Below are 25,694 nucleotides of genomic sequence, written 5' to 3' on the forward strand. Positions count from 1 at the left end.
GTTTTTAAATGATTTAATTTATTTTATACCTTTTAAGACTATATTTTTCATCTTAATTTTCATTTCTTTTTATAAAGTTATTTTATAGCTTTTAATTTAAAAAATATATACATAATATTAGTAAACCATGTTCTTCAAAGTTTCAAGGAAAAAACAAGTTATTATTTATGTTTTAGTTTACAAAAATATATATAAAATATTCATAAACATCACTTTTTAAAATTTTTCAGGTTAATCAACAATTTGTTGATAATTTAAAATTTTGGGCTGTATAAAAATTATGAATTTTATTTTCTTTTTAACTTTTGAATTGAAGTCATGGAAATGGAGTCCAAAAACTGCTAATTGAAATTCAGCAGGCAAATTTGAATTGTTTTGTTTTTCTCCCCATTTGTTAAAATGGTAAGTTATTATTATTAATCTTGAGAGAAAAGAAAGTAAAGTTAATATTACTAGTTGATGGGTCTTTCATAGTTTTGGGGTTGACATTCCGTCCCTGTATTTACTCTGATCAGCCGCTTATTGTTTATATTGCATTTCATTAACGCTGATTCTTTCAAAATAATTTAGTTAAATTTAAAAGGTTTTTTACTTTTCTTTTCTTTTTTTTTCATTGATGTGGGTTTTGCTGTGCCATGGCTGCTGTGGTTTTTCTTTTTTCTTCATTATTTTTTGTTTTTCTGATCACTTTTCTTATTAATTTGGAGCACACACACGGAAACGTTTTTGATTGGTTGGCCAACTAGATGGCTGAGAGTGCGTGATGCCCGTGGCCGAGGTCTGAGGCGGGTTGGGTCACGAATTTCTGCAGACGTCCGCTACTTGATGGGGTCGCAAAAAACCTATTTGGGGCAGCGTTTGACCAGCTTCGGTAGTCAGTCGCCAAGTGAACTTCAGCGAATATTGATCGCTCCATTCAAAGAGTGTGAAGTGTGTGTTCTATTGAGTGAAATATTATTGCAAAAATGAGATTGCAGTATTTGCTGCTAGTCCTGACGCTAATTGGTTGCCAATTGGCGGTCAATGGTCAGGATGCGAGAGCCACAGTTATATCAGGAGACGAGGCAGCAGCCACTGTTGATGCCTTGGGAGAGAAGGGCGATGATGCGTCCACAACCAATACGGAGGATAAGCCACAGATACCAAGTCAGGATGCGGTAAGAAATAATTAGAGACAATAGGTAAGAATTTAGTTATTTGAAAAGTGTCTATTCTGATTCTGTAGATATTGGCCCAATTGCCGCCCATAACCCCGTTGCGCAGTGGAATTCCTTCATTGGATGCCTTCTACATGCTATTCCCTGCTTTGGGCAGTCTCCTACGTTGGGGTAGCCTCTTCCCGGCTCACACAATTCTCGGAGCTGTGCCAGATTCCCTGCCAAATGTGTCCACTCAGCCGCAAGCGGCAGCCTCGAAAGTTGTCCTCGTTTTGGCCGATGATGCCCAGGCCAAGTCACGTGTTGCCCGTCAAAATGCTGGAACTCCGGCCTTGAATGGCCCCGATATGTTCACTTCGCTGTTGGGACAAATGGCACCACAAAATCTTGGTCAGATGATGAGTCCCGAAAGTTTGGGACAATTCGTGCCACAAGTGGGTCAGGCTTTGCAGAATTTCCAATTGCCGCAAGGATTGCCATTCCAAGGATTGGATAACTTTTTAGGTGCCCCACTACCAGTGTTGGGAGCACCACCACCAACTCCAGCCCCGGCACCTACACCCAAAGCGGCCAGTGATGATCCGGCACCCGCACCAGCAACTCCACCAGCGGGTTCCTTTGCAGCATTCTTTAATCCTTCGAATTTCGATGCCCCCGGTCTTTTGGGTCAAATGCAGGCGCAGCTTCCACCACTTCCAGCTGCACCAGCTGGTACCCCTGACTTTATGGCTGGCCTTCGTCAATTCTGGCCAGGAGCTGCAGCTTCAGGAGGAGCCGCTGGATCTGATGCCCAAGCTTCGGACATATCTGAGGTGCGTGTTAAGCCAGGTGAGCAGTTGGCTCAATTGAAAATCAAAACGCCACAGGATCTGGACCAGGACAAAGAGCAGGAAAACGTTCCCCTGCTATGGTTCCGTTTGCCCATAAGCCAGGAGGAGAGTTCGGAGAAGGACAAAACCACCGAGGATCTGCGCATCAAGAACAAACTTCAGGCCTTCGAACGTCAGGTGATTAGCGAATTGAAGCTGCTGCAGCAAATCGAACGTCTGGCCAAGGAGATGCGTGCCCAGGCCAGTGCCCAAGGAGCCTCTCCCTACAAGCTCAACTATCCACTGAGCCGTACTCCTGTTCATAAGATAACTCGGGCGGATATTGAGCGAGCTTTGCGTGATGATTATGTGCGCCGTCTACTCCACAAGGAGGCGCAACGCAAGTCCTGGATTGGTCAAAAAGCCAAATACATTCGCGACGAGGCAGCTGGAAAAGAAACGGGAGCTGCATTGAAGCGTCAGACCAATCTGTCCAAAGATGAAATTATCAAGATGATGGCCTATGCCTATCGTATGGCCAACGAACAGCAGCAACAAGCAGAGGAGAAGGCAAAGGAGGATAAAATATATGCCGCCTACAGGGCCACCACACAACAGACAGGCAATGATCACAAAGCCAAGATGATGCGACAAATGGCAGAGGATGAGGGTAAACAGCAACAACAGCAACAGCAACAGGCGGAGCAGAATCCCATGATGATGCGCCAAATAACTGAGGAGCAGGCTAGGCAACAGATGGCACAGAATCCCATGATGATGCAACAGCGCCAAATGTCAGAAGATCTAGCTAGACAACAGGCGGCTCAAAACCCCATGATGATGCAGCAACGTCAAATGGCTGAGGAACAGGCCAGACAGCAAATGTCACAGAACCCCATGATGATGCAACAGCGCCAAATGGCCGAAGATCTAGCTAGACAACAGGTAGCTCAAATGATGCAACAGCGTCAAATGGCTGAGGAGCAGGCTAGGCAGCACATGGCACAGAATCCCATGATGATGCAGCAACGTCAAATGGCTGAGGAACAGGCCAGACAACAAGCAGCTCAAAACCCCATGATGATGCAACAGCGTCAAATGGCTGAGGATCAGGCTAGGCAACAGATGGCACAGAATCCAATGATGATGCAACAGCGTCAAATGGCAGAAGATCTAGCCAGACAACAAGCAGCTCAAAACCCCATGATGATGCAGCAACGTCAAATGGCTGAGGAACAAGCCAGACAGCAAATGGCACAGAATCCCATGATGATGCAACAGCGTCAAATGGCAGAAGATCTAGCTAGACAACAGGCTGAACAGAATCCCATGATGATGCAGCAACGTCAGATGGCGGAGGAGCAAGCCAAGATTCAACAAATACAAATGCAGCAGCGTCAGATGGCCGAAGAGCAGGCCAGACAACAACAACAGCAACAACAGGCAGCTCAGAATCCTACAATGATGATGCAGCAACGTCAGATGGCAGAGGAAAAGGTCGGAAATCCTCAGGAACAGAGCTCACTGGACGAACAGAAGTGGACGGACGATAAGTTGAGGGCCATGCAGCAGCTTGGCAACATGGCGGAAGATCAACCACGGGATGCTATTGTGGGTGAAGCTGAACCCCAGATGCCCGAAAATGCTGGCCAAGCACGTCATAAAGGTAATCTCTTTGGTGTATTCCGTAACCATGACACTAATCCGTCTCAAACAGTTGATCCCCTCGGTCTGGGCGGTAACAAGCGCAAGAAGTCGAAATCAAATGCATCGCCCACAATAATAAACTACTATCAGTCAGCCAGGCCCAGCTATGCCCCAAGCTATGCTCCCAGCTATGCCCCAAGCTATGCCCCAAGCTATGCCCCAAGCCATGCCCCGAGCTATGCGCCAAGCTATGGCACTAGCTATGGAAATGGTGGCTATGGATCAAATGCCTATGGACCCGCACAGTCCGGAGGCTATAGATCGGCTGCCTTGGGCAATGACGAAATCGATGCGATGCTGCGCCGACATCGTACAATGGCGGTAAGCTTTGAATGAGATTCCAATTAAACCACAATTACTTCTGCACACCACTCAGTCTACACGTACACAGCGTACAATTGAACAAGTCATTTTCATTAAGATTCATACGCTTCATCCTCAATGTCATTAAAACAGGCGACGCATTTCAGACAATAAACCAGCCAGATGACCAGCGGGAGAGGCAAAAGGAGATGACACCACAGTCAGCAGCACCAACAGCAGCAGAGGTGGCAGAAGCTCCAGCAGCTCCACATCATATACAGAAAAGGTTAGCAAACTTTTATACAACCTCAAGGCCAGAGAATGGCCCGATTGGTAATGCCAATCATAAGGGATGCGGTTGTGGTAGTTCCAATTGCCAATGCGGCAAAAGTTGCCAGTGTGGGTCAAAGCGTCTTCAAAGTGCCAAGAGCTGCCAATGTGGCGGATCACATCAAATTCTTCAGAGAAATCGCCGCAGTACAGAATACGGCACACTGGAGACCATAGATGAGGGCTCATTGAATGCCTTGCGTAAGGAATATAGATTGGGCTTGAAGGAGATTACCTTGAGTCCCGATGAGGATCCTGCCGAGGCATTGATGCGCTACAATGCCGCCTCCATACGTGAGGCCTTGGAAAGGGCCAGTTTGGAGCCATTCGAAATAAGTGGCGATCAAATGGCAGAGGGTGAGCAAGCACAAGAGCAAGATCTGGAACAGAGCTATCAGCAAGAGTACGAGCCAATAGAAACGTCTACTGACGCTACCACAACGAGTACCACAATGACACCCACAACTGAGACACCAACACCAACATCAACAACAACAACAACCACCTCCAGCACCAGCACCACCACCACCACCATTCCCCCCACAATTTCTACAGCCACTGAATCATCCATTATCAATACCACTCCCAGTATTGAGGCTGAAGAACAAAATTCAACATCGATTAACAACACCTCCGACTTAGGGGGCAACAAGGAGGAGTTACAAGTTTTACATAAAATCATAGACGAATTGAAAGAGGAATTTGCCTCATTAAGTGAGAAGTGTCGTAATCCTCCATATAAGAAAATTGTGGTGAAAAAAGAGACCACCGATTTGGTCCCAGCCAAAGGCAATGCCATAGATAAGACAGCACATACAGACGCTGATTGGCAAGAAGTGTTGGCCAGTCGTGGCTATGATACCAAATATCTAACCAAGACAAATCAACAGCAATATAAACATGGAGAGAATTTGGAATTACCCAAATCGACTTATGAGACAAACATATCGAGTGATTATAGCTATCAGGAATTTGCTGGCGATGATGGTGATATTGAAAATAAAAGCAAACGAGCTACCCACAATTCCAGTCGATCATTGTTGACTGTCAAAGAGCAGGCTCAACTGGTGAATGTTGCATTGAACAATGATTCCAACGAGTCGGAACAATCCACATTTTCGCCATATGCCCTGAGGGGCAAATTCATATCATCATCGCAGCCACGTATCAATCAGCGTACCACACGACAAGCGCAGGTGTTGATGATGCCCCACAAAAAGTACAGCTCATCGATGTCACCGATGTCACATTTGAATAGTAAAAAAATAGATCAATTGATTGATGTCCTGCATGAGCTATTGCAATTGCAATTGCAAAAGGAGAGAGCAACAGCCGAAGCAGCTGGCTACTCTACGAACGCCATGTCCAAGAGCAGTAGTAGTAGTAGTAGTAGTGGAAAATCCACAGTGACCACTGTGAAACGGAGACGTTTGCGTCGCAGGCAACGCAAGCCCTTAACTACCACAAGAAGGTCTTCGTAATAACATTTCATTTACCATAACCATTTAACCATTCTCCATTTTATCCATATTAATCTCTCAATATTTTGCATAGGAATAGTTTTTTTTATTAGTTTTTTAATGTCATACCATTTGCCTTCATTTTTCATTGCATTGCCATATCTCTCGCCACCTTCACAACTTCAGTCTAACATCAACATCAATGATATCATCATCTGAACGATCATCTAAGGGCGACGACGATCCATCATCACCCACAGTGGGTTCTCTATTCGGCTTTAGCGATGGACTCTTGCAGCCATATATGGGTCTTTTGCCCATCAGTCAACCGAATGATCCCTGGACATATAAGGCATATGATCCACAGCATGCCCTCTATACGGGCGGCGGTAGTTATGCCTCATATCTGAAAGATGATGGTGAGGCACGGCGACGTCGTGATACCCACATTATGCCACAGAGCACTGCGACACCACATCAAATGCTTACACCGGGCATGCTGGAGCGTTTGTTGCGCATCAAAAATGAGTTCCAGCGACGTTTTCCTCAACTCTACAAGGGTATGCTATATCATCATACGAATCGAACACGTGTGGAGGTCAAGCCACCGTTGTTGGTTAAGAAAAAGGGGACAGAGAAGCCAGTGTTTGAGTTGGGGGCAGCGGAGAAGGGACTCGAGGGGCAAGATATTAATGCTGATGCCGATGAGGAGGAGGATGCCAAAAATGAACCAAAGGAGTCCAATGATATTAGTGAAAATACGGATAACAAGGATAATGATGTCGACTATTTTCATTTCGATGAGGATGACCATGATGATGATAATGATGATGGTGATATATAATTTGTTGATAATTTGACTTTTGATGTTTAAAAAAATGAAATAAACTCTAACGAAATAATATGAAAATTACCCAAGAATTTATGATTATTAACGTAAAAATAGTTTTTAGGGAAAGCAATCGCAAAACTATATATGTATATTCATTTTTGTTTTGTTAAGATTTGTTTTCCTCTTACAAATCTTTTCCTTAATACTTGGTTAATAAGTTGATACAGTGGGCAAAACTTTGTGGTAAGCCGAAATTGATATGTCTGATTAAATGAGTTAATTATGTTATTCGTGTTAAGGCTCGATATTTCCCAATAGGGTTTGATTGAGGGTCGTCAACCCATTACAAAGATTTCCCTGGGGTCTTTCACCAGTCAGTTAACAAGCTTGATATTTGTACAGTATTCGAAAAGTTGTCGTGGTGCAAACATGCAGCAAATTTTCTATCATTTATTAGTTGTTAGTTCCTATTTCCTACTCGGCACTGATTCCAGCGCATTGGCATCATCAATGGATTCCACAGTTATTTTGGCCCAAGCCATGTTGAAAATTCTAAAAGAGTCGGATATGTGTGATCAAAGTAAGACCTTGTTCATCTACACTCAGATTAGTGAGCCGCGTTGGCATAGACATATGATGGATATAACGACGCAATTGTTATCTGATCTATCGGAGCCAAGGCAACTCTATTTTCAATATCCAATAGAGTACAAGCCATATAGACATGCTATGATCTTGTTAGTTGACGATCTTGAAGCTTTAAGATTCATCTGTGGCAGACTAAAAGCCACCAGCGATCTTTCGCATACAATTATCTATATGTCAGAGATCTGGCAACCCTATGCTTCAGAGGTACAGTCAGCACTTGATATGCTTTGGCATCTGAGTGTGCTTAATGTGGGCTTGATCCTTCGAACAATGCAAAATAATAATAATATTGTTATGGTCACCTACTATCCCTTTAGTGCAGTCCATGGCTGTCAGGTGATAGTTCCAACTATTGTGAACCGTTATCAGACGAATGCTGGCAATTGGGCAAGCAGGGAATATTTTCCAGCGAAATTGCGTAACTTCTATGGCTGCACTTTGACATGTGCCACCTGGGAAGATATGCCATATTTGGTTTATCGACAACATTCCGACGATGATGTTGGTGATGGTAGCAACTTCATTGGCATCGAGGGAGCTCTATTGGAATTTCTGGCGGAAAATTTAAACTTCACTGTCGGCCTTTACTGGATGAATAAGGAAGAGGTTTTGGCCACGTTCAATGAAACGGGTTGGATATTCGAAGATGTAAGTCACAGCATTTTCCACATGAATTGTTTTGTCTAATGATTATTTTCCTTTCACATTTTTAGATATTTCATAAACATGCTGATTTCTCTTTGGGAGGTTTTCATTTTAAGCCCAGTTCTGGTAATGCTCCAGTTCCTTATTCCCAATCCTCGTACTATTTCATGAGTCACATAATGTTGGTCACCAATCTACAGAGCGCCTACTCGGCGTATGAGAAATTAGCATTCCCATTTCATCCTCGCGTTTGGCTAGCCATTGGAGTGGTTATCGTGTCGATCTGCGTACTTATTCGAATGGCCCAGCATCTTTTGCATCCCATTCTGCCGGACATCAATTACTACTATCAACTTGTGGTCATTTCATTGGGTGGCAATCTACTGGTCTGCCATCTACCTCGTGGCAGTCTGGCACGTTGGCTACTTTTAATTTGGTTATTCACTTCACTTATATTACGCAGCGCCTATCAGTCGGGCATGTATCAAATGCTACGCAAAGATACCCAACGCAATCCCCCCCAGACCATAGCCGAGGTGATAAATAATGGCTACACCATTCGATTGGCCGAGACGAATGCTCAGCGTATACTTGCAAGTTTACCCGAATTGCGACCACAACAATTGCGCTATTTGAATGGCAGCGAACTGCAATGGTTTCCAGCCCTCGCCCGTAGTGGCGGCAATTCATCCCGCCTTATGGCCATTATTACGCCCTATGAATACTTTGGCTACTTTCGCAAAGTCCATCCGATGAGTCGACATTTGCATTTGGTAAAGGAACGCATATTCACTCAACAATTGGCCTTCTATGTGCGGCGACATTCGCATTTGGTTAGCGTACTCAACGATCAGATTCGTCATGCCCATGCCTATGGTTTTCTCGAACACTGGACCCGCCGTTACGTCAGTGCCGTGGATGAGACGGATGAGAGTATTGTACGTATTACATCGACTGTATCATATAGTACCCTAGATGGCATCGATGGTGAACCGCAAGTATCCGAGAATGATGATGATGATGATGATGATGATGCCGCCGACCTAGCTCCATCTGCTCATCCCGTAAAGCTAATGGTTCTCTCAATGCAAGAGTTGGCAGCTTTGTTTTGGCTTACCCTATGGGCGTTACTTGGTGCCATTTTGGTCTTTGTCATTGAATTATTCTTACATTTCATACAACGGAAAGTAAAACTTTAAATAAAACACAGTTTTCCCTTTAAGAATAAGAAAAAAAAAAGAAAAAAAAACAAAGCTAACTGGGACCACTTGGGATTGCATAAATAATTTAGGATTTATACTCTGTTTTGTGTGTGTGCGTGTGTGTTGGAGGGAATGGCTCAAAACGTTTTAATTAAATTACTTCATTGAACAAAAGCAGATTACAGTTGCTTTCAATTCTAGCCAGAGCAACTCCATTGCCCCAAAAATCCACCCCAAACTTGTCCTCTTCGGATAGTTCGCTGGTCGTATCGTAAAAACGCAAAACGTTTTATCTAAAAGCGATAAATTTTCAAAAGCAACCAAAACTTGCTACTGCCATCAACCCGGCAGATCCCCGCCCCTCACCATTCCACTACCATTACCAGCTCCACAATCACCACAACCACCATCAAGACCACCACACCCACTCAAACACACAGACACACACAGACATCAATTTGGATGTCGCCTTCGACTGGTTACATGTAAGTGCCTTGCCGCTGCTTTGCTTATCGCCTTGCACATTTGTGCTTTTCCTCTGAAAATTTTTCGCACCACAAAAAAGAGAAAAAAAATAGAGAGAGAAAAAAAAAAAAACGGGCTCTGTAATGGGCACCCATGACGTTGCCCACGACATCCCAACGGCAACGATGGCAAGTAGTCAACGACATCGACATCGACATCGACATCGCCGAAGACGTTCTCGTTCTTGCTGCAAATTCAAGTAAATGTATTGAACTTAAGCTCATTGCCTGCCATCCGTTGATGTCGCCCACTTAGCCCCGCCCATCATCTTTAATACGCCGTGCTGTTTAGGAAAATACACACAAGTACACAGGGACGTAGATAGGATATTCAGGGGTCACTTTAGAGTTTTTGTGAACTGCTTCTGAAACTTTAAGCCCAAAATCAAAGATCTCGATGACTTAAACGATATACTTACCTATTCTTATTCTCCCCCCTCCTCTCGACCGCCATGCAACAGACACACTCACACACACATACACTTTATGCTATATCTTTTCTTTGTTTTTTTTTGTGTAAAATGTTTCCTATTTTTTAGTTTCTGTTTCCATTAAGATCATGGCAAAGTTTTAAAGCATAACCCTTAATGAGGAGTGAATATGTTTTATACATATATCCTTATCGTAAGCGAAACCCATGACAATCGTTAGATAATCTAACGAGTCATAAGCAACGAGTATTTCAAACGAGTAAATGGTTTTATGTAAATGATAAACGAGTAGAGCACTCGCCAAATGTTTCGTAGAACTTTGCAAAAATAAACTAAAATACAAACATAACGAAACTTTTTTATCCCCTTACTACTTTTGAGGCGTTTTTTATACTGCACGTCGCCTCGTAGCCATCAGCCATCGGCTTTCGGTCTGGTGTGGTCTACTCTCTGGCAATTGCCACTGCCAGTGTCAATACTTTGGCTCGTTTGGCAATGAATTTTTATGGCGCGACTTTCACATCAGCGAGTGGCGAGCGGCGGATGGCGAACGGCGAACGGCAAACTAGAAAATCCCTGCAGTTGAAAGCCGAGACATGGCTTTGAAACAAAAACATAATCATGACAAGATTATGCTAGAAATTCCACAGCAAATGTTTAAGTTAAAAGCAAAAGCTAAGATTGTAGTCGCTAAAATTAGCATTAGTATGAGAGTGTGAGTAGTAGAGTAGGAATTGTCATGCCTAATTGCTTTGACTGCAGCAACTGCCAATTTCCGGTCGCGAAATTACATCTAATTAGGTAATCAACACAATTACGGTGCAACCTGCGGCCACGGCCAAGTAGACAGGGCCACAGCACAGCATACTACAGGATGGCGATGCATGGTTAGTTGGATAGTCGGCTGGTTTGTTAGCCGTGGCCTCATAGTTGTTAAACGAGAAGCAAACGCAACGGAAGTTGTCCAGACGCACAGATACAATGCAGCTGACGTTGATGATGATGATGATGATGGTGATGGTGATGACGACGAGACGGCAATGTTGGGTATACAGCCGCCACATCCGCCAAATGTGGCAAAACAAAAATAAAAGGCCTTTTTTTCTCAAAGAGTTCCTTCTTGTAGCACCTTTTGCTTTTATATAATTTGATGTGTTCATTGATCTAGTTACCTCTCTCTTTCGCTCTCTCTCTCTCTCTCTCTGGGACACATGTGTTGAGCAACTTACCTATAATATATGCACATAAGTACCAATATATATACAGTTATTCACTCAATTATCGTACGAACCATTCGTTAGCTCATTATGACTCCTACTGCAGGCAATACTCAATATCGTCCAGGTGTTCCATCACCCGCTTTTAACGCCTCCCTATGCCCGTTTAATATACCCTACCTGCCTTAATATCCTGTGTCAACTGTTGTCCATTCAATTTGCATTTTTGCAATTATTTCAATTAAATCGACGAAAATACAAAAAGAAGAAAACAATATCTGTCCTGCTCTCAAGGCAAAGACTTCACAACGGCTGGAAAATTGACCTAGGGGCAAGTCATCATGAAAGTCGTGCAGGTGCCGGCAACGGCGGGAGGAGGGATAAAATATAATTTCCTCGCGCCGGATGTAACAATGAATTCGCATTAATAAGTGCATATATACAGGAATATATGTGTATGTACATATGTACACACAGATATCCGTAAATACGTATACGCATACGTCTACTTATATATTGTAGGACGGACATGTTTACGATTTTTGAGCTCATGCTCTCTCACCGGGCGGCCTCGGCACAACGTGGTTGTCGTCGTCCCTTTGTGTGTCGACTGCTGCGTGCTTTCCGGTGAGTAAATTGATATGTTTCACTCCAAACCCTCCCTCTGCCCACCACCGCCACAATGAAGTCGCCAAACAAAAACCGCAATGAATCCAATGGGCGTAGTCAGAATCTTATTCAGGGGCACACAAAATTTTTTATTGCCTACATTGTGGCAAGACAATTTTAATTAGAAAAATGCAGAAATCTATTTCTATGCTTTAAAATCATACTCTTATAGAGGTAAGCCCCCCTTTTAAGTCAGAAAATTGTCTAAATGATAAGAAAGACTTAAGGGAAAACTCTAAGGGACGTAACCTTGTGTCCATAATTGCTTCGCTTGTGACACTTTTTAGTAAAAAATCTTAAAATTTTAAGTTGACAAATTATTTCTTCAACATACATATATAAAGAATATTTATATTCATTTAGAATTTAAGATTTAGTTGTACGTCTTTTAGTTTGTTTGACTGAAATCGATTCAATTAAAGTTTTTTTTGCTTATTAAAAGAGGTTTTTCTTAACGGGGTCAGTCTAGGAACCAAATACTTACTTTTGCCAGGATCAATAGTGGGTTTTGATTATCCTTGATGTTCCATGCCTGTGTCTGAATGATGACTGTGCTCCGTCCATGTTGAGATTGTCGCCATGAATGGCTGGCTAATTTTGTAGAGCAACGGGCGTGCGTTCGTTTTTAACCGTATTAATATGCAAAAAAAAAAGAAAAAAAAAACAGAATAATAATAATATAAAAAATCAAAAAAAAAAAAAAAAGGAAGAAGAAAAATAAGAAATGAACGAAAGAATACGCTTGAAACAGGAGCAAGCGGTGAAGTTCTCATAAAGAAATGAAAGCAAACAAATTTCATTGTAGCCGAGAGCGTGACACATAGCAGGCAGTCCCTTTGTCTAGCAGTCTGTCTGGCAGTCAGTCAGTCAGCCACGCGGTTGGTTCTTCTTTCTTCAGTACCCTTCATTTCGTTTCTTCTGTCCTTGTCCTGTGTATGTATGTATGTGCCATTCGAAATTGGATTTGCCTGCACTACAGGCGGCGGATTTTCAGTTATAGTACCACGGCGCGTATGGGTAATATGATTATTATACGCTGCATGACACTTTTTCTCTTGTCCCTTGTTTTCTCCTGTGTTTCTTTACGCATATTTCCGTGGGCGTGCAGTAAAAATGAATTTATATGATTTGAATAATAATTGAATTAGAAAATCATGCAAAAAATAAAAAAAAACTCGGTTCAGTATAACAAAGACTGAGAGACTGAGGAAAGAGAGATACGTATACGCAATATTTTGTACAATCGCCATTGAAAATATTTATGCATATCTTTTTCTTTAAGACTAATACCTTAAAGACTTGACGGCATTTCGTAATTAAAGATAATCGACATTGCTATCCTTTAGCGAATTGCTAAATTAAGCAAACGTAGTAGCCTCGCCACCTAACCTCATGCGCCATTTTGCATGTCAAGAAGGGGGCAACGTTAAGACTAAAGTGTCTTTGTCGAGTGATAGAAAGTGCAGCCGCGCACAGTGGTTCAATGTCGTTCAAAAAATGCAATACCTTTTATGCATTACGCATAGATCGGGCATAAATATTTGAAAACCAATCTAAATGCGTCTTTGTAGCTCTTAAAATAGCAAGTTTTTTAATATTTATCTGGCTTAATTTTCATTTATGATCACTTATGATGTAATTATTTTAAAGGGTTTTCCAACCTTTCACAGACTTTTAACATCTTTGCATTATTTTGACAAAGTAAATGCATAAATATAATAAAAGTTAATTCTCTTAAATATATTTTGAAACTATAACGTTCTTTGGGTTAGATTTTTTTTTGAGATATTTTGACCAGTGTTCTGCCAACATTTTCCCTATAATGCGAACGACATTTGTCGCCTTCAAATGGTTAACAAGTTTCTGCAAACATCGACAGACAGACATCATTACTTACTGCCGTTGCCGTTGTCGTTGTCATCTCCACTTCGTTGAGTACTTGAGACCTACTTGTCCCCTCCCCCCCTCCCATTATCTAGGGTACTCCATTCTGGCAATGTGTGTGTGTGTAGTAACCCACTCCATGCCACGCCATTCACGTAATCATGTGAATCCGTTTAAACTGTCGAAGTGTATTGTGCGTCATTATTCTCTTTCGTTCCATTAGACTTGAATAGTTTTTCCATACCAAAAATAGAGAAAAAAAAAATAGATATATATACATATATATCTATGGAAGAAAAACGAAAAGAAGTGACGGCAAACGCAAATCGCAGCGCATCGCCTTATCATCATCATTTGTTGCTAGTGCAACGACTGCGGCCATGGCTAAAAGTGTGTGGGTGTGTGTATGTGTGGGTGTATATTAGTGTGTGCGTGTGTGTGTGAGTGCACTGCACTTGCTCATTTCCAGTTTTTTCCTCTTTTAAGTCAAAGTTCCACTTCTTTATAATGACACGCAAATGCATTTTCACTCAAGTACTCAACGATTTTTCATTCCTGATCATTATAATTTACTTACAATTCTAAAATACTTAAATATATTAAATATCAACTGTTTTTGTCTTTTTATAGACCAAGCAAGCTCCTTCTCTTCAACTGATGAGTGAATATTACAAATTTAACAATTACTGTAGGTATAATATCTCAGAAAAAGGGAAGACTAAAGCGGCGGAAAGCTGGAAGTATAAGAAAACAAACTAATTTTCTGTGATTTCTCTTTATGTTTGAGCACAATTTTTTTTCGAATATATTAAAATTTGATGCTTCAACTCTAAACCTCTGACATTTCTTGATATTTTCTGTCCAAGTTATTTGGTTAGATATTTTTTCACACTCTTAATACTCTTTATATTAGTTAGCTAGATATATTTTCTCATATCTTAATACTCTTTAGATTAAAATGGTAGGCCAAAAGCCGCCACATTCAGTTAATTCCGAATGAGTGGTCTGTTCATTGGCTTGGCTTAATAAATTCAATTTTTATTTCTGTTTTATTTTTGTTTTGACATATAATTGTGGCCAATTTGGTTTAATTGTTTTTATTAAGAGTTCGTTGGCCAGCAAAAACAAAACCAAAAACAACACACAATAGCAACAACAATTGTCCATAAATAAATCACTTAACAAATTTTATTGAGCCTCGATTCTTGTTGCAATCGAAAATTGCATTTTAAATGCAATATATACACACAATTGAAAATTGCCATAACACAATAAGTATGCGTGTGTGCGTTTATATTTTTATATATACATACAAATATACTTAAATATTTGTGGGTGTATAATTGAGGGCAAGCGTCTCATTATAAAGATCAATGGCAAAAATATGCCTACAGAAAACACATTTTGAATGTAAATTGTTGCACATTTTGTATTGACCGTACAAACAATCAAATTATTGTAACATTAAAGAAGAAACATAAGTTATAAGCCACATGCGGAAGTCCAACAGAATAGACCGATGTAAAACGTTCGAAATAATGATTCTTCTCCTTATTGTGGTCCAGTTATAATGCTCTGGTAAGTTCTAACATCTCCTGGTCCCCTTATGTATTGGTATTGGTAAGTAGTAATTGCGATGTGTAAATCGTTTAGCCTTCTATGCAAGGCCAATTGCCAATGTATGAAATAAGGTTTGATGGATAATGGGTAATGGGTAATTAAACAGCAGGAGTAGGAATGTGTCTAGGTTCTGGTATTCTTTTTCTTCGAGTCTCCATTTTTCCTCTTGGCTGTGTAAACATAAAGTGCAATGATATCCGTCTTAAAATCGCCTTAAGGCACACCGTAGGAGTAGTATCAACAAGTATTTGTAACAAATTACGTCGATTAATAACGCATCTGCAAGATAGCAAAACATTCTCAACTGAATATATCTGCAGAGCTCCTTCAAGTCCAACTTACCCATTTGTAACAAGATGTTAGAGTATATATGTATATATATTATGTATATTTGAGGTCCCTAAAACTGGGGGATCATCGAGGTAACACAACGTTCGCAAGGGGCTGCAGCACTTCAGAAGTGTTTTAAAAGTTTAATCTGAAATAATACTCGAGGACTCGGTGTCGAATTTTGTTATATATATTTGCACTTTTATACCTTTTGAACTTTGTATATTTTTGTTTTTGTTTTTCAATGTTTTTGAAAATAATCTGAAAAATAACACTGGAAATTTAGATGTTTGTTCCCCGACTGAATGAAATATAATGAACTAAACATTGGCTCCAGCTAAGGGGGTACACAAAAATTTGACATTTGAGTTCACCATGCCTACTAGATTGAGTACATTTGAATTGAATTCACTATGCCTACTAGATTGAGTACATTTGAATTGTAACGAAATCTGGAAATAGTGAGGAGATTTTTGGGAGGTCTGTTCACTCTATTAGAGTAATGTCGTGAGTTTCTAAAGTTGTTTATAACGCAAAAAAGAAGATGTTTCCACTTCAAGTAATGTATACATATTTTTTTGTTTAACATGAAAAGCCAAGTCGTCAAAGGAGTTTCCGTTTGTCCACCAATTTAAAAGCAAATTTGATGAAACTTGGTGGTATTTTAGCTTTTGAAAACCTCTATGACTTAAAATAAAAAAACATGTTTGAGTAAAACCACTAAATCATTTAGTACCATACAAAAAATTGGCGATAAACTTGCGGAATCTTTGTGAAAATTGTGGTAATGAGAGGTAATGAGTTTTTGGATCGTATAAATAGAACCTAAGTTATAGCCAGTATAAATCGGGCCTGATTTCGTGAAATCATTAGAGTGAAACAAATAGAAATGCAATGCTATTTGTTTATATATAAGCTTTATATGTAAGCGTTTGAATGAACAATAGCCAAAGTATCTTATTTCCACACAGCCGCATCTTGTTTCCACACAGCCGCATCTTATTTCCACACATCCCCATCTACTGCGGTTATAGAGTTTAGATGTCTTAAAATTTTCCCTATCATTCCACCGACAACTGTGACAATTCGATTGTCAATTTCAATTAATCAATGAAAATGCCAAAATCAATTCTAACAAGAAATGAATGGAAATTAAATGAAAGTTGCTGTCATTGCCCACAAAAACAAGTTTGGCCAATTAAAGTAAACCACCGAAGAGTTTCAAAAGGGGCCTTAAGATTGCGATGATGGATGATGCCCATACATATATGTATTTACTTAAAGTCGGCTTATGTTACAAGTAAAACATTGTGCGACCTAGATCTTTATTTAATTCCAATACGCAAACACACTTGTTTATAATTTATCTAAAGACAAGAAGAAAACGCGCAGAGAAAAACACATCACAATATATATAAATATATATATATACATGTATGTATATCTATCGAACTGTCATCAGTTTATTGCGAATCCTGCTTCATTTCAAGTTGATCATCTTTGTTGGGGACAATTTTCTTGTTTAGTTTCTTTTTGTACTCTTGATCTAAACGCTCTTTGGCCCTAAATACTTTTGATTGCAGATAAAACGAGCCACCGGTTAATTTACAATTCACTTTAAACAAATGCGTATAATTATGTTCAATTTGATCGCGATCCTCGATATTTGACACATTCAGTATCTGTTGGGCTTCACCTAGGGTCATTCCTTTAACGGGCGGATCGTCCTTATTTATGGATCGCCCGTTAACCGCTCGATGATACCGGGCAGCCTCTGCGGAGGCTTCAATTTCCTGGCGAATAGCCTTGACAAAGGCTCTGCCCACTGATTGGGTGCCATATATCAGAATGCGTGCTAAATGTTTGGCCATAATAAACAAAATATCCTTCTTTTCTTTTGCCACAAACAAAATATGCGAATTTTGGTGTTATTTGTGTTTTTTTGTGTGTTTTTTGTTTTGTTTTTGTGTATACCAAAAAAACTTTTTAAAAATTTATTCCGCAAATGTGGAAAAATGTGTGAAAAGTGAGAGGAACACTACGAAATGTTCATTTGTGTGTGCCTACTGATAAAATTTCACATTATTTTATTTTTGATCCGAATTGCAAAGGGCTTTGAGTTTTTTGGAGCATTTTTCTTTTGTATGCTTGTTAGAGATCTTGAATTGGTTTAGTAGATTCAAAGTTAATATTATGCATTTTGTCCTCTTAGAAAATTGTTGAAATTATCTACATACATACATACATTTACATATATATTCAAGTGTTTAGAATATTTCAAATTTGAATGCAGACCGAGAGCAAGAATTATTGGTCCCAAGCAAGAGGTCCCTCACTGAGAGGAGGCAGGGAAATCAAGGGATGAAACTTCACATCCTCTGGCTGTGATTTTCAGCATCCGCATCCGTAATGTGTGAAGCTCATAAACAAATTATGCGCAAATTGTCAGACTTCCGGTGCGGAGTCGAGTCGATTGGATGGGGCTGGTGATACAAGCTGACCCAGCTGGAGCTTGTTATTTGGTTGCATTTTGCAGCTGACATTCCTGGGGCACGCATACAAACACACACACACACACACACACACACACATGTACCATGGCATCTGTGGTAGCTAAATGTGATATGATATTAACATAATTACAATGATGACCTGTTGCCAAGGCTATGTCCAATGCCAGCGGGAGAAAATTTGTTCCATTATCTCTTTTCGGGTTACAGTTCGTTACAGTTTTCTTTTTCAGTGCACAAGAATTTAAAAATTTGAGTTTTAGTTTTTGGTTTTTTTTGTGTCCATCGGTCTTTGGTGTTTTTTGCAGTTAAAATTCACAAACTGTAATTGATCACATTTGCGTTTGTCGTTTGATTTTATTGTCCTATGCGTGAACGGTGGTTGTCAACCGCCCCCTCTTGGACATCCCATAACCCACCCAAAGAAAGGCTAGTGAATGGATGAGTGACTGAAGGGCTGAAGGGGGTGGATATAAGCACCACCCAGTTTTCAATTCAATGAAGCCGCAGTTGATGTTGTTGCCTCCAGCTTGGTCCATTCATTATGCAAACACCTCTACATGGGCTATCTAAACGTGGCTATGGGCTAGACTATCTAACAGCCAACAGTCACACCCACACCCACACCCACACCCACACCCACACCCAGAAGCTCCTCCACATCCGAAACTTAAACCTACAACGCCACTTTTAACCTACCCATCACACTGACTCTACATTTTTGCGATTAGTTGCCATTTAAACTGATGTTACCGTCCGATTCCGATTCGTTTCGTTTACGTCTATCCGTCCATCCGTCCATTCATCCATCCTCTCTGTCTGGCTGGCTGTCTGTCTGTCTCAGTCCGGCTGACCTGGTCGCTATAGCATTTTGATTTCCGCACTGCATCCGGCATTTTTAATCCTCCAGGACTGCCCGAGTCCAGAGTCCGTAGTCTTCTGCACACACGCACACTGAAAAAAAAACTGCCTCCTCCCCAAAAAAAAAAGGAAGCTCTCAATATTTTTACTCCAATTGGTTGGTGGCTAATGGCCAACAATTATGAGTTTAACCTTAAAAGAGAGCCTGATTAAGCCAACACTTTGGTTTCTTCTTTTTTTTATGATTTCTCTAATTGAACTCCGATTTTAGGCAAGTGTAGCAATGGGCATTAAAATCGAGAATGCTGGAGTATGGGATAGAGAATTGTTGGTGGGCACGGGGGTTGGGAACAGTTCACTATTTACCACACTTGGACGTGGGATCTGCACAGAGCTGAACGTGAATGTATGTCGACGACGACGTCGACGACGCTTGGTTGATGTATGGCGGGCATGGCGCTGAAAATGGTCAGGCCTAGTGTCGCATTCATTGCCATTCATTCGCTTCGTGGTTGTACTGGCCCCCGTTCACCTCCCTCTTCCCGCTAGAGCGGACAAAAAAAACCCCAACCATTCACGTTAGGTTCCACACGCTGTTGTTTTTCTTGTTTTTGTTGTTGCTTGTGGCTAACATGCAAGCTTAGGATTTGGAAAACAATTTCACTGTTAGTGGAATGTCAACGTCAATTCACATCCTGGCCCTGGATAGAATCTGAAATTTAAGCGCAATACCACGCGCACATTCACTAATTAGTGATGTGCAATAATCGTGCCTGGAAAAATGATTTACCAGTTGGCCAGCTATACATAGATGCTCCCAGCTGCTGGGTATTGAGAGTTACCAAAAACTAAGTTAATCAACTTAACACTATAGGTATATATGAACGGAGATTACACACACACACACACACACACACACTCACACGTATGTATATACATTTCGCCTGGAGAAATACGAAAATTGTAATTGTGTCTTTTCATATGGAAACACTGTAGAGGGCAATAACGCGTATACGCAAGGGGTCCCAGCCAAGCTAATACTATTTTGTGTGTACTATTATGTTACCGAGAGCACCAATACATCGGAAGCCGGCAAAGTGCTACAAGACACTAACACACACACAAATACGAGTTTGATATGCCTGCAGAAAAAACAAATTTGTATGTAAATTGTTGCACATTTTGTATTGACCGTACAAACAATCAAATTATTGTAACATTAAAGAAGAAACTTATGTTATAAGCCACATGCGGAAGTCCAACAGAATAGACCGATGTAAAACGTTCGAAATAATGATTCTTCTCCTTATTGTGGTCCAGTTATAATGCTCTGGTAAGTTCTAACATCTCCTGGTCCCCTTATGTATTGGTATTGGTAAGTAGTAATTGCGATGTGTAAATCGTTTAGCCTTCTATGCAAGGCCAATTGCCAATGTATGAAATAAGGTTTGATGGATAATGGGTAATGGGTAATTAAACAGCAGGAGTAGGAATGTGTCTAGGTTCTGGTATTCTTTTTCTTCGAGTCTCCATTTTTCCTCTTGGCTGTGTAAACATAAAGTGCAATGATATCCGTCTTAAAATCGCCTTAAGGCACACCGTAGGAGTAGTATCAACAAGTATTTGTAACAAATTACGTCGATTAATAACGCATCTGCAAGATAGCAAAACATTCTCAACTGAATATATCTGCAGAGCTCCTTCAAGTCCAACTTACCCATTTGTAACAAGATGTTAGAGTATATATGTATATATATTATGTATATTTGAGGTCCCTAAAACTGGGGGATCATCGAGGTAACACAACGTTCGCAAGGGGCTGCAGCACTTCAGAAGTGTTTTAAAAGTTTAATCTGAAATAATACTCGAGGACTCGGTGTCGAATTTTGTTATAAATATTTGCACTTTAATACCTTTTGAACTTTGTATATTTTTGTTTTTGTTTTTCAATGTTTTTGAAAATAATCTGAAAAATAACACTGGAAATTTAGATGTTTGTTCCCCGACTGAATGAAATATAATGAACTAAACATTGGCTCCAGCTAAGGGGGTACACAAAAATTTGACATTTGAGTTCACCATGCCTACTAGATTGAGTACATTTGAATTGAATTCACCATGCCTACTAGATTGAGTACATTTGAATTGTAACGAAATCTGGAAATAGTGTGGAGATTTTTGGGACGTCTGTTCACTCTATTAGGGTAAAGTCGTGAGTTTTTAAAGTACTCGTGGCTGAAAGTATTGTCATACACTGAAAGTGTAATATATATATTAGAGTGTGAAGGGAATCTTATTTGAAGTGGGTATGGATTAAATTTGGGGTTTATTTTATTCCCGAGTCCATTTAGATATAGACACCTGTCCAGTTTTTAGAGAAATGTAGAAGGATGGATGAAAGTAGACAATTGAGGACTTTTAATGTTATTGTTTTACTTTAACACCTCCGAACTTTATTTGTTTTGTAGACGATTTCGATTATATAAAACTACATTTTGTCTTTCAGAAAAAGTTTGTCAGCTTTTTTCTTCTGTGTCTACTTTTGACAATGGCATGAGAGAGAGACTTTTGCCACGGGAAGGTAGATAGCCCGTGGGGTAGGGCATCAGAGTTTGAGTAAAATGGTGTCAAATGTGTGTGTGTGTGTGTGAGTGGGGTATACGTTTCGAATGCAGCTGCCAATATGGTTGCATTAAATTGACCAGAAAAACAGCAAGCGAATCGCAATAGCCTAATTGAAATTTCATGTTGTGAAATAAGTGAACAACAAGGCGGCCAAAGAAGTGTTTGAGCCAATGGGGCAGAGATGGGGTGGTAAGTGTGTAAAGGATGATTGGTGTTCTGTAATTGGCAAATGTACAGATTAAGCGGATGTTGAACTCACAAGAAAACAAGATCAAACAATTTTTCTTTAAACAGCAGTGATTACATCACATTAGCCATGACAAATTTTTGAGTTTCTAAATTGTAGTTTTTTTGAGATTTTCCGAATCTCAATAGGCCTTGGATGGTTGTAAAAAGTGATATACCAAATTTTTCGCCTACAGACTTTCACAATTTTACTAGCTTTCGCTTTGTACACATATTTTTCACACATTTTCTATTGGTAGTTCTCGTGTGAGAAAAAAAAATTAAAGATTCAAAATAATAAACAGAAATCCCAGATATTATTATTTTGTTATGGAAAGCAATCGACGACGTCGTCAGGATCGCCTACCGGCAGGAGTTGCCATTGGTATGAACATTGCGAATGGTAAGTAACGGTTTAACAATCATATTGGTTATGGTAATAACCTGGTCCCGGTCCTGGTAAGTTTAGGAGGCGGTGATGCCGATAATGATGCAGAAATCAGGCGCCAAATGGAAAGATTCTTGATGCGTATGGAAGGGGCTACCGATGACATGGATGTCGAGGATGACGAAGAAGGGCTTTACGATCTATATGACGAGATGGACATTGCCGATGACTTTGATTTGGAAGAGCAAGAAATAGAACAGGACCGTGAACCGATGCCACAGGAGTCGCATGATAATTCAGCTGGTCAGCAGAGTCTGGAGCATGAACCAAATGAATATGTTCGCTTTTGTACTCGTCTAACCGTCAGTACTCTACTGTATCCGTATGACTATGCTCGTACTTTGATTCAATTGGGACACGAACCGATGCCACACATGGTCTACCAAGTATGGAAGTTCAAGCCAATTTGCTTGCTGCCCGGCGTCCACAAGTATGTGCAGTATATCAAGCGTTGTGATGGCTTTGCTGGACTATATCGCGGCTTGCTGCCTCGTGTACTGGGAACCACAGTTGGCTTCCTATTTTCCGATATCTTGCTCAAATTTCTGTGCATACGACCCTACAATAGCGGCCCCAAAAAAGGAGCTCATCCATTTCGTGAGTATGCCTGGAATCTCTTCAGGGATAGCATTCGCTTGGCCACCGCATCGGTGTTGTCGTATCCATTTCATCTGGTCATGGTGCGTCAGGCAGCTTCGTTTGTGGGCAAAGAGAAAGTCTTTGAGACTTTGCAAAGCAGCGTTAAATATATATTCGAGCAGGATGGCATTGTGGGATTCTATGCCGGATTCGTGCCCAAACTAATTGCCGAGATGACTGTTCTGGTGGTGACAAGCACAATGGCTTATATATTTTTTCGCTCTGGAGACGATGGATATCACTATAAGGCGGGTGTTGTCCAGTTGATGACCACATTTGCAACGTATCCATTGGAGGTGGCTAGCTCCTGCATGGCATGCAGTGGAACTCCCTTGGCAGCTGGCGCTCCTCCACGTATGCCGATCTATGTCGATTGGATTGATTGTCTAACCGATTTGTATGCACGCGGGGAACATACACGGGGAATCCATTTATTTTGGCGCACAATTCCCCGTTTCCAAATTTCGACTGGTTTGTTAGATGGCGCTCCGTATGTGCGTGCCCCTTAGGTATTTATTTGTTTTTTTTTTTGGTACACTTAAATGGTCACGGTATTATAAAATATTATTGTGTTCACCGATAGACCTAAAAAAATTTTACTTGATGCTTAGATACATACATCGTATCTTTAGCCGTGAATATATGAATACATAATGTGTATGTGTGTGTGTGTGTAGTAATTTTAATTTAACTTAACTAACTCGTGGGAGGGGGAGACTACAATGATATTTGCTGTATGCTCTCCATAATCTAGTGTAATTCCTTATATTTTCAGTCGGCAGAGAGATTAGAGTAAAAATCTGTATGGAGGAAAAACGAAAACTAACATGCACAAGATTTCATTTCTAGTACTTCTTGTGGGCACACAACGTAACTGGCAGCTGTACGTAATGAAAATATCAAAAATCTAAATGTGCCAACAGCTGTCCAAAGGGCGAAGGACACGCCCCCGACGGTAGAGGCAGGGAGAAAGTTGGGCGTGACTCGAGACGCAATTCAGTTTTGCTTCATTTAAATGCTAGACATTGGTGTTGTGTGTGTGTGTGTGCAGGGTATCAAAACCGTTTTTTAGATTCTTTATGCTTGGCCTGACAAACTTGTTGCCCGTTGCTGCTCATCGGCTTCTTTACAAGTTTCATTAAAAGAGATTTGATTTCTTTCCAGGATATTCATGTTGTCGCATATGCTCAGTAAATGTCAACATACTAATCCCTTTTGAGTTCCATTTGGCATTGTGTTGATCCTCTTCTGGTCAGGTTCATTTAGGCCAGAGAAATCAAAAGTCAAAACCTTCTGCCGTCTTGCCATCCAGCAATAGCAACAAACTGAAATAAACGTTACCGTACTAGTGTAGTTATTATATGTATTGTGTGTAGGTGTGTGGAGTTAGACAGAGACAGACAACGTTGAGAATGACGTTGCAATGTGAGTGTATGTGTGTGTGTGTGTGTGTGTTGCCACAAAAATTCAGAGTGAGAAGTAAAGGCATATCGTCTTAATAACCCCAAAAAACGCAATCAGCCACTCTGGTAGAGTGAGCAGACATTGTCAACCAACAAGAACTACATTCTTGTGACATTCACGCATGCCTGCACTACACACACACACACACACACACACACACAGACATACATACATACATAGATGTATATGTATATAAAGGAATCTGTTGTTACTGTCGTCTAGGAAAATGCAATTAGTCTAACGATGCAACACAATTTTGTCTTTAACTACACAAGGATGAGCACAGATGGTTGGAGGAAGCGTTGTGAATGCTGTTGCATGTGGCATGTGGCATGCTTCATGTGGTGGCTAATGCGTTTGATTGACAGATTGTTTGAATAGAGATTCTTTGCAAGTTCATTAAAATAAAGTCTATACAAGTTGCATTTTATATACTTTACAAACTTGCCTCGCTTCCAACACACACACACACACACACCCAAGCAACCTCTTTTTTTTGTTGTTACTGTTGTTATTTATTGCCCCTACTTAGCCGGATATTCTGTGTGAACAATATTAATTATTTATTAATTTTTATACATACATATGTATGTATGTATGTATGTATGTTTGCAAGGTGGTAAGGTGTATAAGGCATTATTAAATGCCACTGAATCTCCGGCTCTAGCCATTTTCTGGCTTCGGCTAGAGGGGTTTTAACTAATTATATTAAATTTACAAATTATTGTTAATTATAAATGATTATTGAAAATCAGCAATATCAAAATTTAGTTAGAGTAAATGAGATATGCATAATTATGCAATATATGTACAATTATTGTTGTAAATATTTTGTTTCTGTCATAATTAACAACTGCAAACCACTTAATGTAAGGGGTAGATGATAATGATTCCTGACATATTCTTCTTCATTAATATTAATGAGCATTTGGGGCATTCCAATGGCCATGCAATGGGTGACAATGTAAAAAAATGCAAAAGAAATCATAGCGAAAAATTATTTGTGGTGATTAAAATGGAATTCTAAAATATTTTTTTTTACATTCGAATCATTTGGCTCTACAAGAAATTTTAGGCTACATATATTTGAATTTGCCTCAAAAAGTATGCTATATTGTTTTGCAGGTGGTAGATGAGCCTCCAAAACTATTCAG

The 25,694-nt window shown here is 40.3% G+C and overlaps 4 protein-coding genes and 2 long non-coding RNA genes across 7 annotated transcripts; 3 read left to right on the plus strand and 3 right to left on the minus strand.

The window, feature by feature from the left end:
- The first annotated feature begins 855 nt into the window (after window positions 1-855).
- Window positions 856-6,679, plus strand: LOC6649161 (defective chorion-1 protein, FC106 isoform). 2 transcript variants are annotated; one of them, XM_002071653.4, is made up of 5 exons: window positions 856-1,157; window positions 1,226-3,632; window positions 3,684-3,994; window positions 4,144-4,262; window positions 5,953-6,679. In XM_002071653.4, the coding sequence occupies exons 1-5, from the start codon at window positions 966-968 to the stop codon at window positions 6,608-6,610; spliced, it is 3,687 nt and encodes a 1,228-aa protein (XP_002071689.2). In that variant the 5' UTR covers window positions 856-965; the 3' UTR covers window positions 6,611-6,679. The 2 variants fall into 2 exon arrangements, with proteins under 2 accessions (XP_002071689.2, XP_015032620.1); XM_015177134.3 differs by lacking the exon at window positions 5,953-6,679 and having other exon boundaries at window positions 4,130-4,212.
- A 348-nt stretch (window positions 6,680-7,027) lies between these two features.
- On the plus strand, window positions 7,028-9,090 carry LOC6649162. The gene is made up of 2 exons (XM_002071654.2): window positions 7,028-7,894; window positions 7,960-9,090. The coding sequence occupies exons 1-2, from the start codon at window positions 7,028-7,030 to the stop codon at window positions 9,088-9,090; spliced, it is 1,998 nt and encodes a 665-aa protein (XP_002071690.2).
- A 6,139-nt stretch (window positions 9,091-15,229) lies between these two features.
- Window positions 15,230-16,098, minus strand: LOC111519309. Its single transcript, XR_002724315.2, has 3 exons — window positions 15,977-16,098; window positions 15,781-15,916; window positions 15,230-15,717 (listed from the first exon to the last, which is right to left on the minus strand). It is a non-coding gene; the product is annotated as an uncharacterized LOC111519309 (long non-coding RNA).
- Window positions 16,099-17,062: 964 nt separating this feature from the next.
- On the minus strand, window positions 17,063-17,683 carry LOC6649060 (mitochondrial import inner membrane translocase subunit TIM16). The gene has a single exon (XM_002071655.3). It carries the CDS (start codon window positions 17,637-17,639, stop codon window positions 17,232-17,234), a length of 408 nt encoding a protein of 135 aa, XP_002071691.1. The 5' UTR covers window positions 17,640-17,683; the 3' UTR covers window positions 17,063-17,231.
- A 2,622-nt stretch (window positions 17,684-20,305) lies between these two features.
- LOC26530185 lies at window positions 20,306-21,174 on the minus strand. Its single transcript, XR_002724314.2, has 3 exons — window positions 21,053-21,174; window positions 20,857-20,992; window positions 20,306-20,793 (listed from the first exon to the last, which is right to left on the minus strand). It is a non-coding gene; the product is annotated as an uncharacterized LOC26530185 (long non-coding RNA).
- A 1,016-nt stretch (window positions 21,175-22,190) lies between these two features.
- On the plus strand, window positions 22,191-23,736 carry LOC6649061 (mitochondrial carrier homolog 2). Its single transcript, XM_002071656.4, has 2 exons — window positions 22,191-22,392; window positions 22,459-23,736. The coding sequence occupies exons 1-2, from the start codon at window positions 22,320-22,322 to the stop codon at window positions 23,583-23,585; spliced, it is 1,200 nt and encodes a 399-aa protein (XP_002071692.3). The 5' UTR covers window positions 22,191-22,319; the 3' UTR covers window positions 23,586-23,736.
- Window positions 23,737-25,694: the final 1,958 nt, after the last annotated feature.

This window comes from Drosophila willistoni, assembly GCF_018902025.1.
Source record: "Drosophila willistoni isolate 14030-0811.24 chromosome XL unlocalized genomic scaffold, UCI_dwil_1.1 Seg141, whole genome shotgun sequence".
NCBI classification, from domain to species: domain Eukaryota; kingdom Metazoa; phylum Arthropoda; class Insecta; order Diptera; family Drosophilidae; genus Drosophila; species Drosophila willistoni.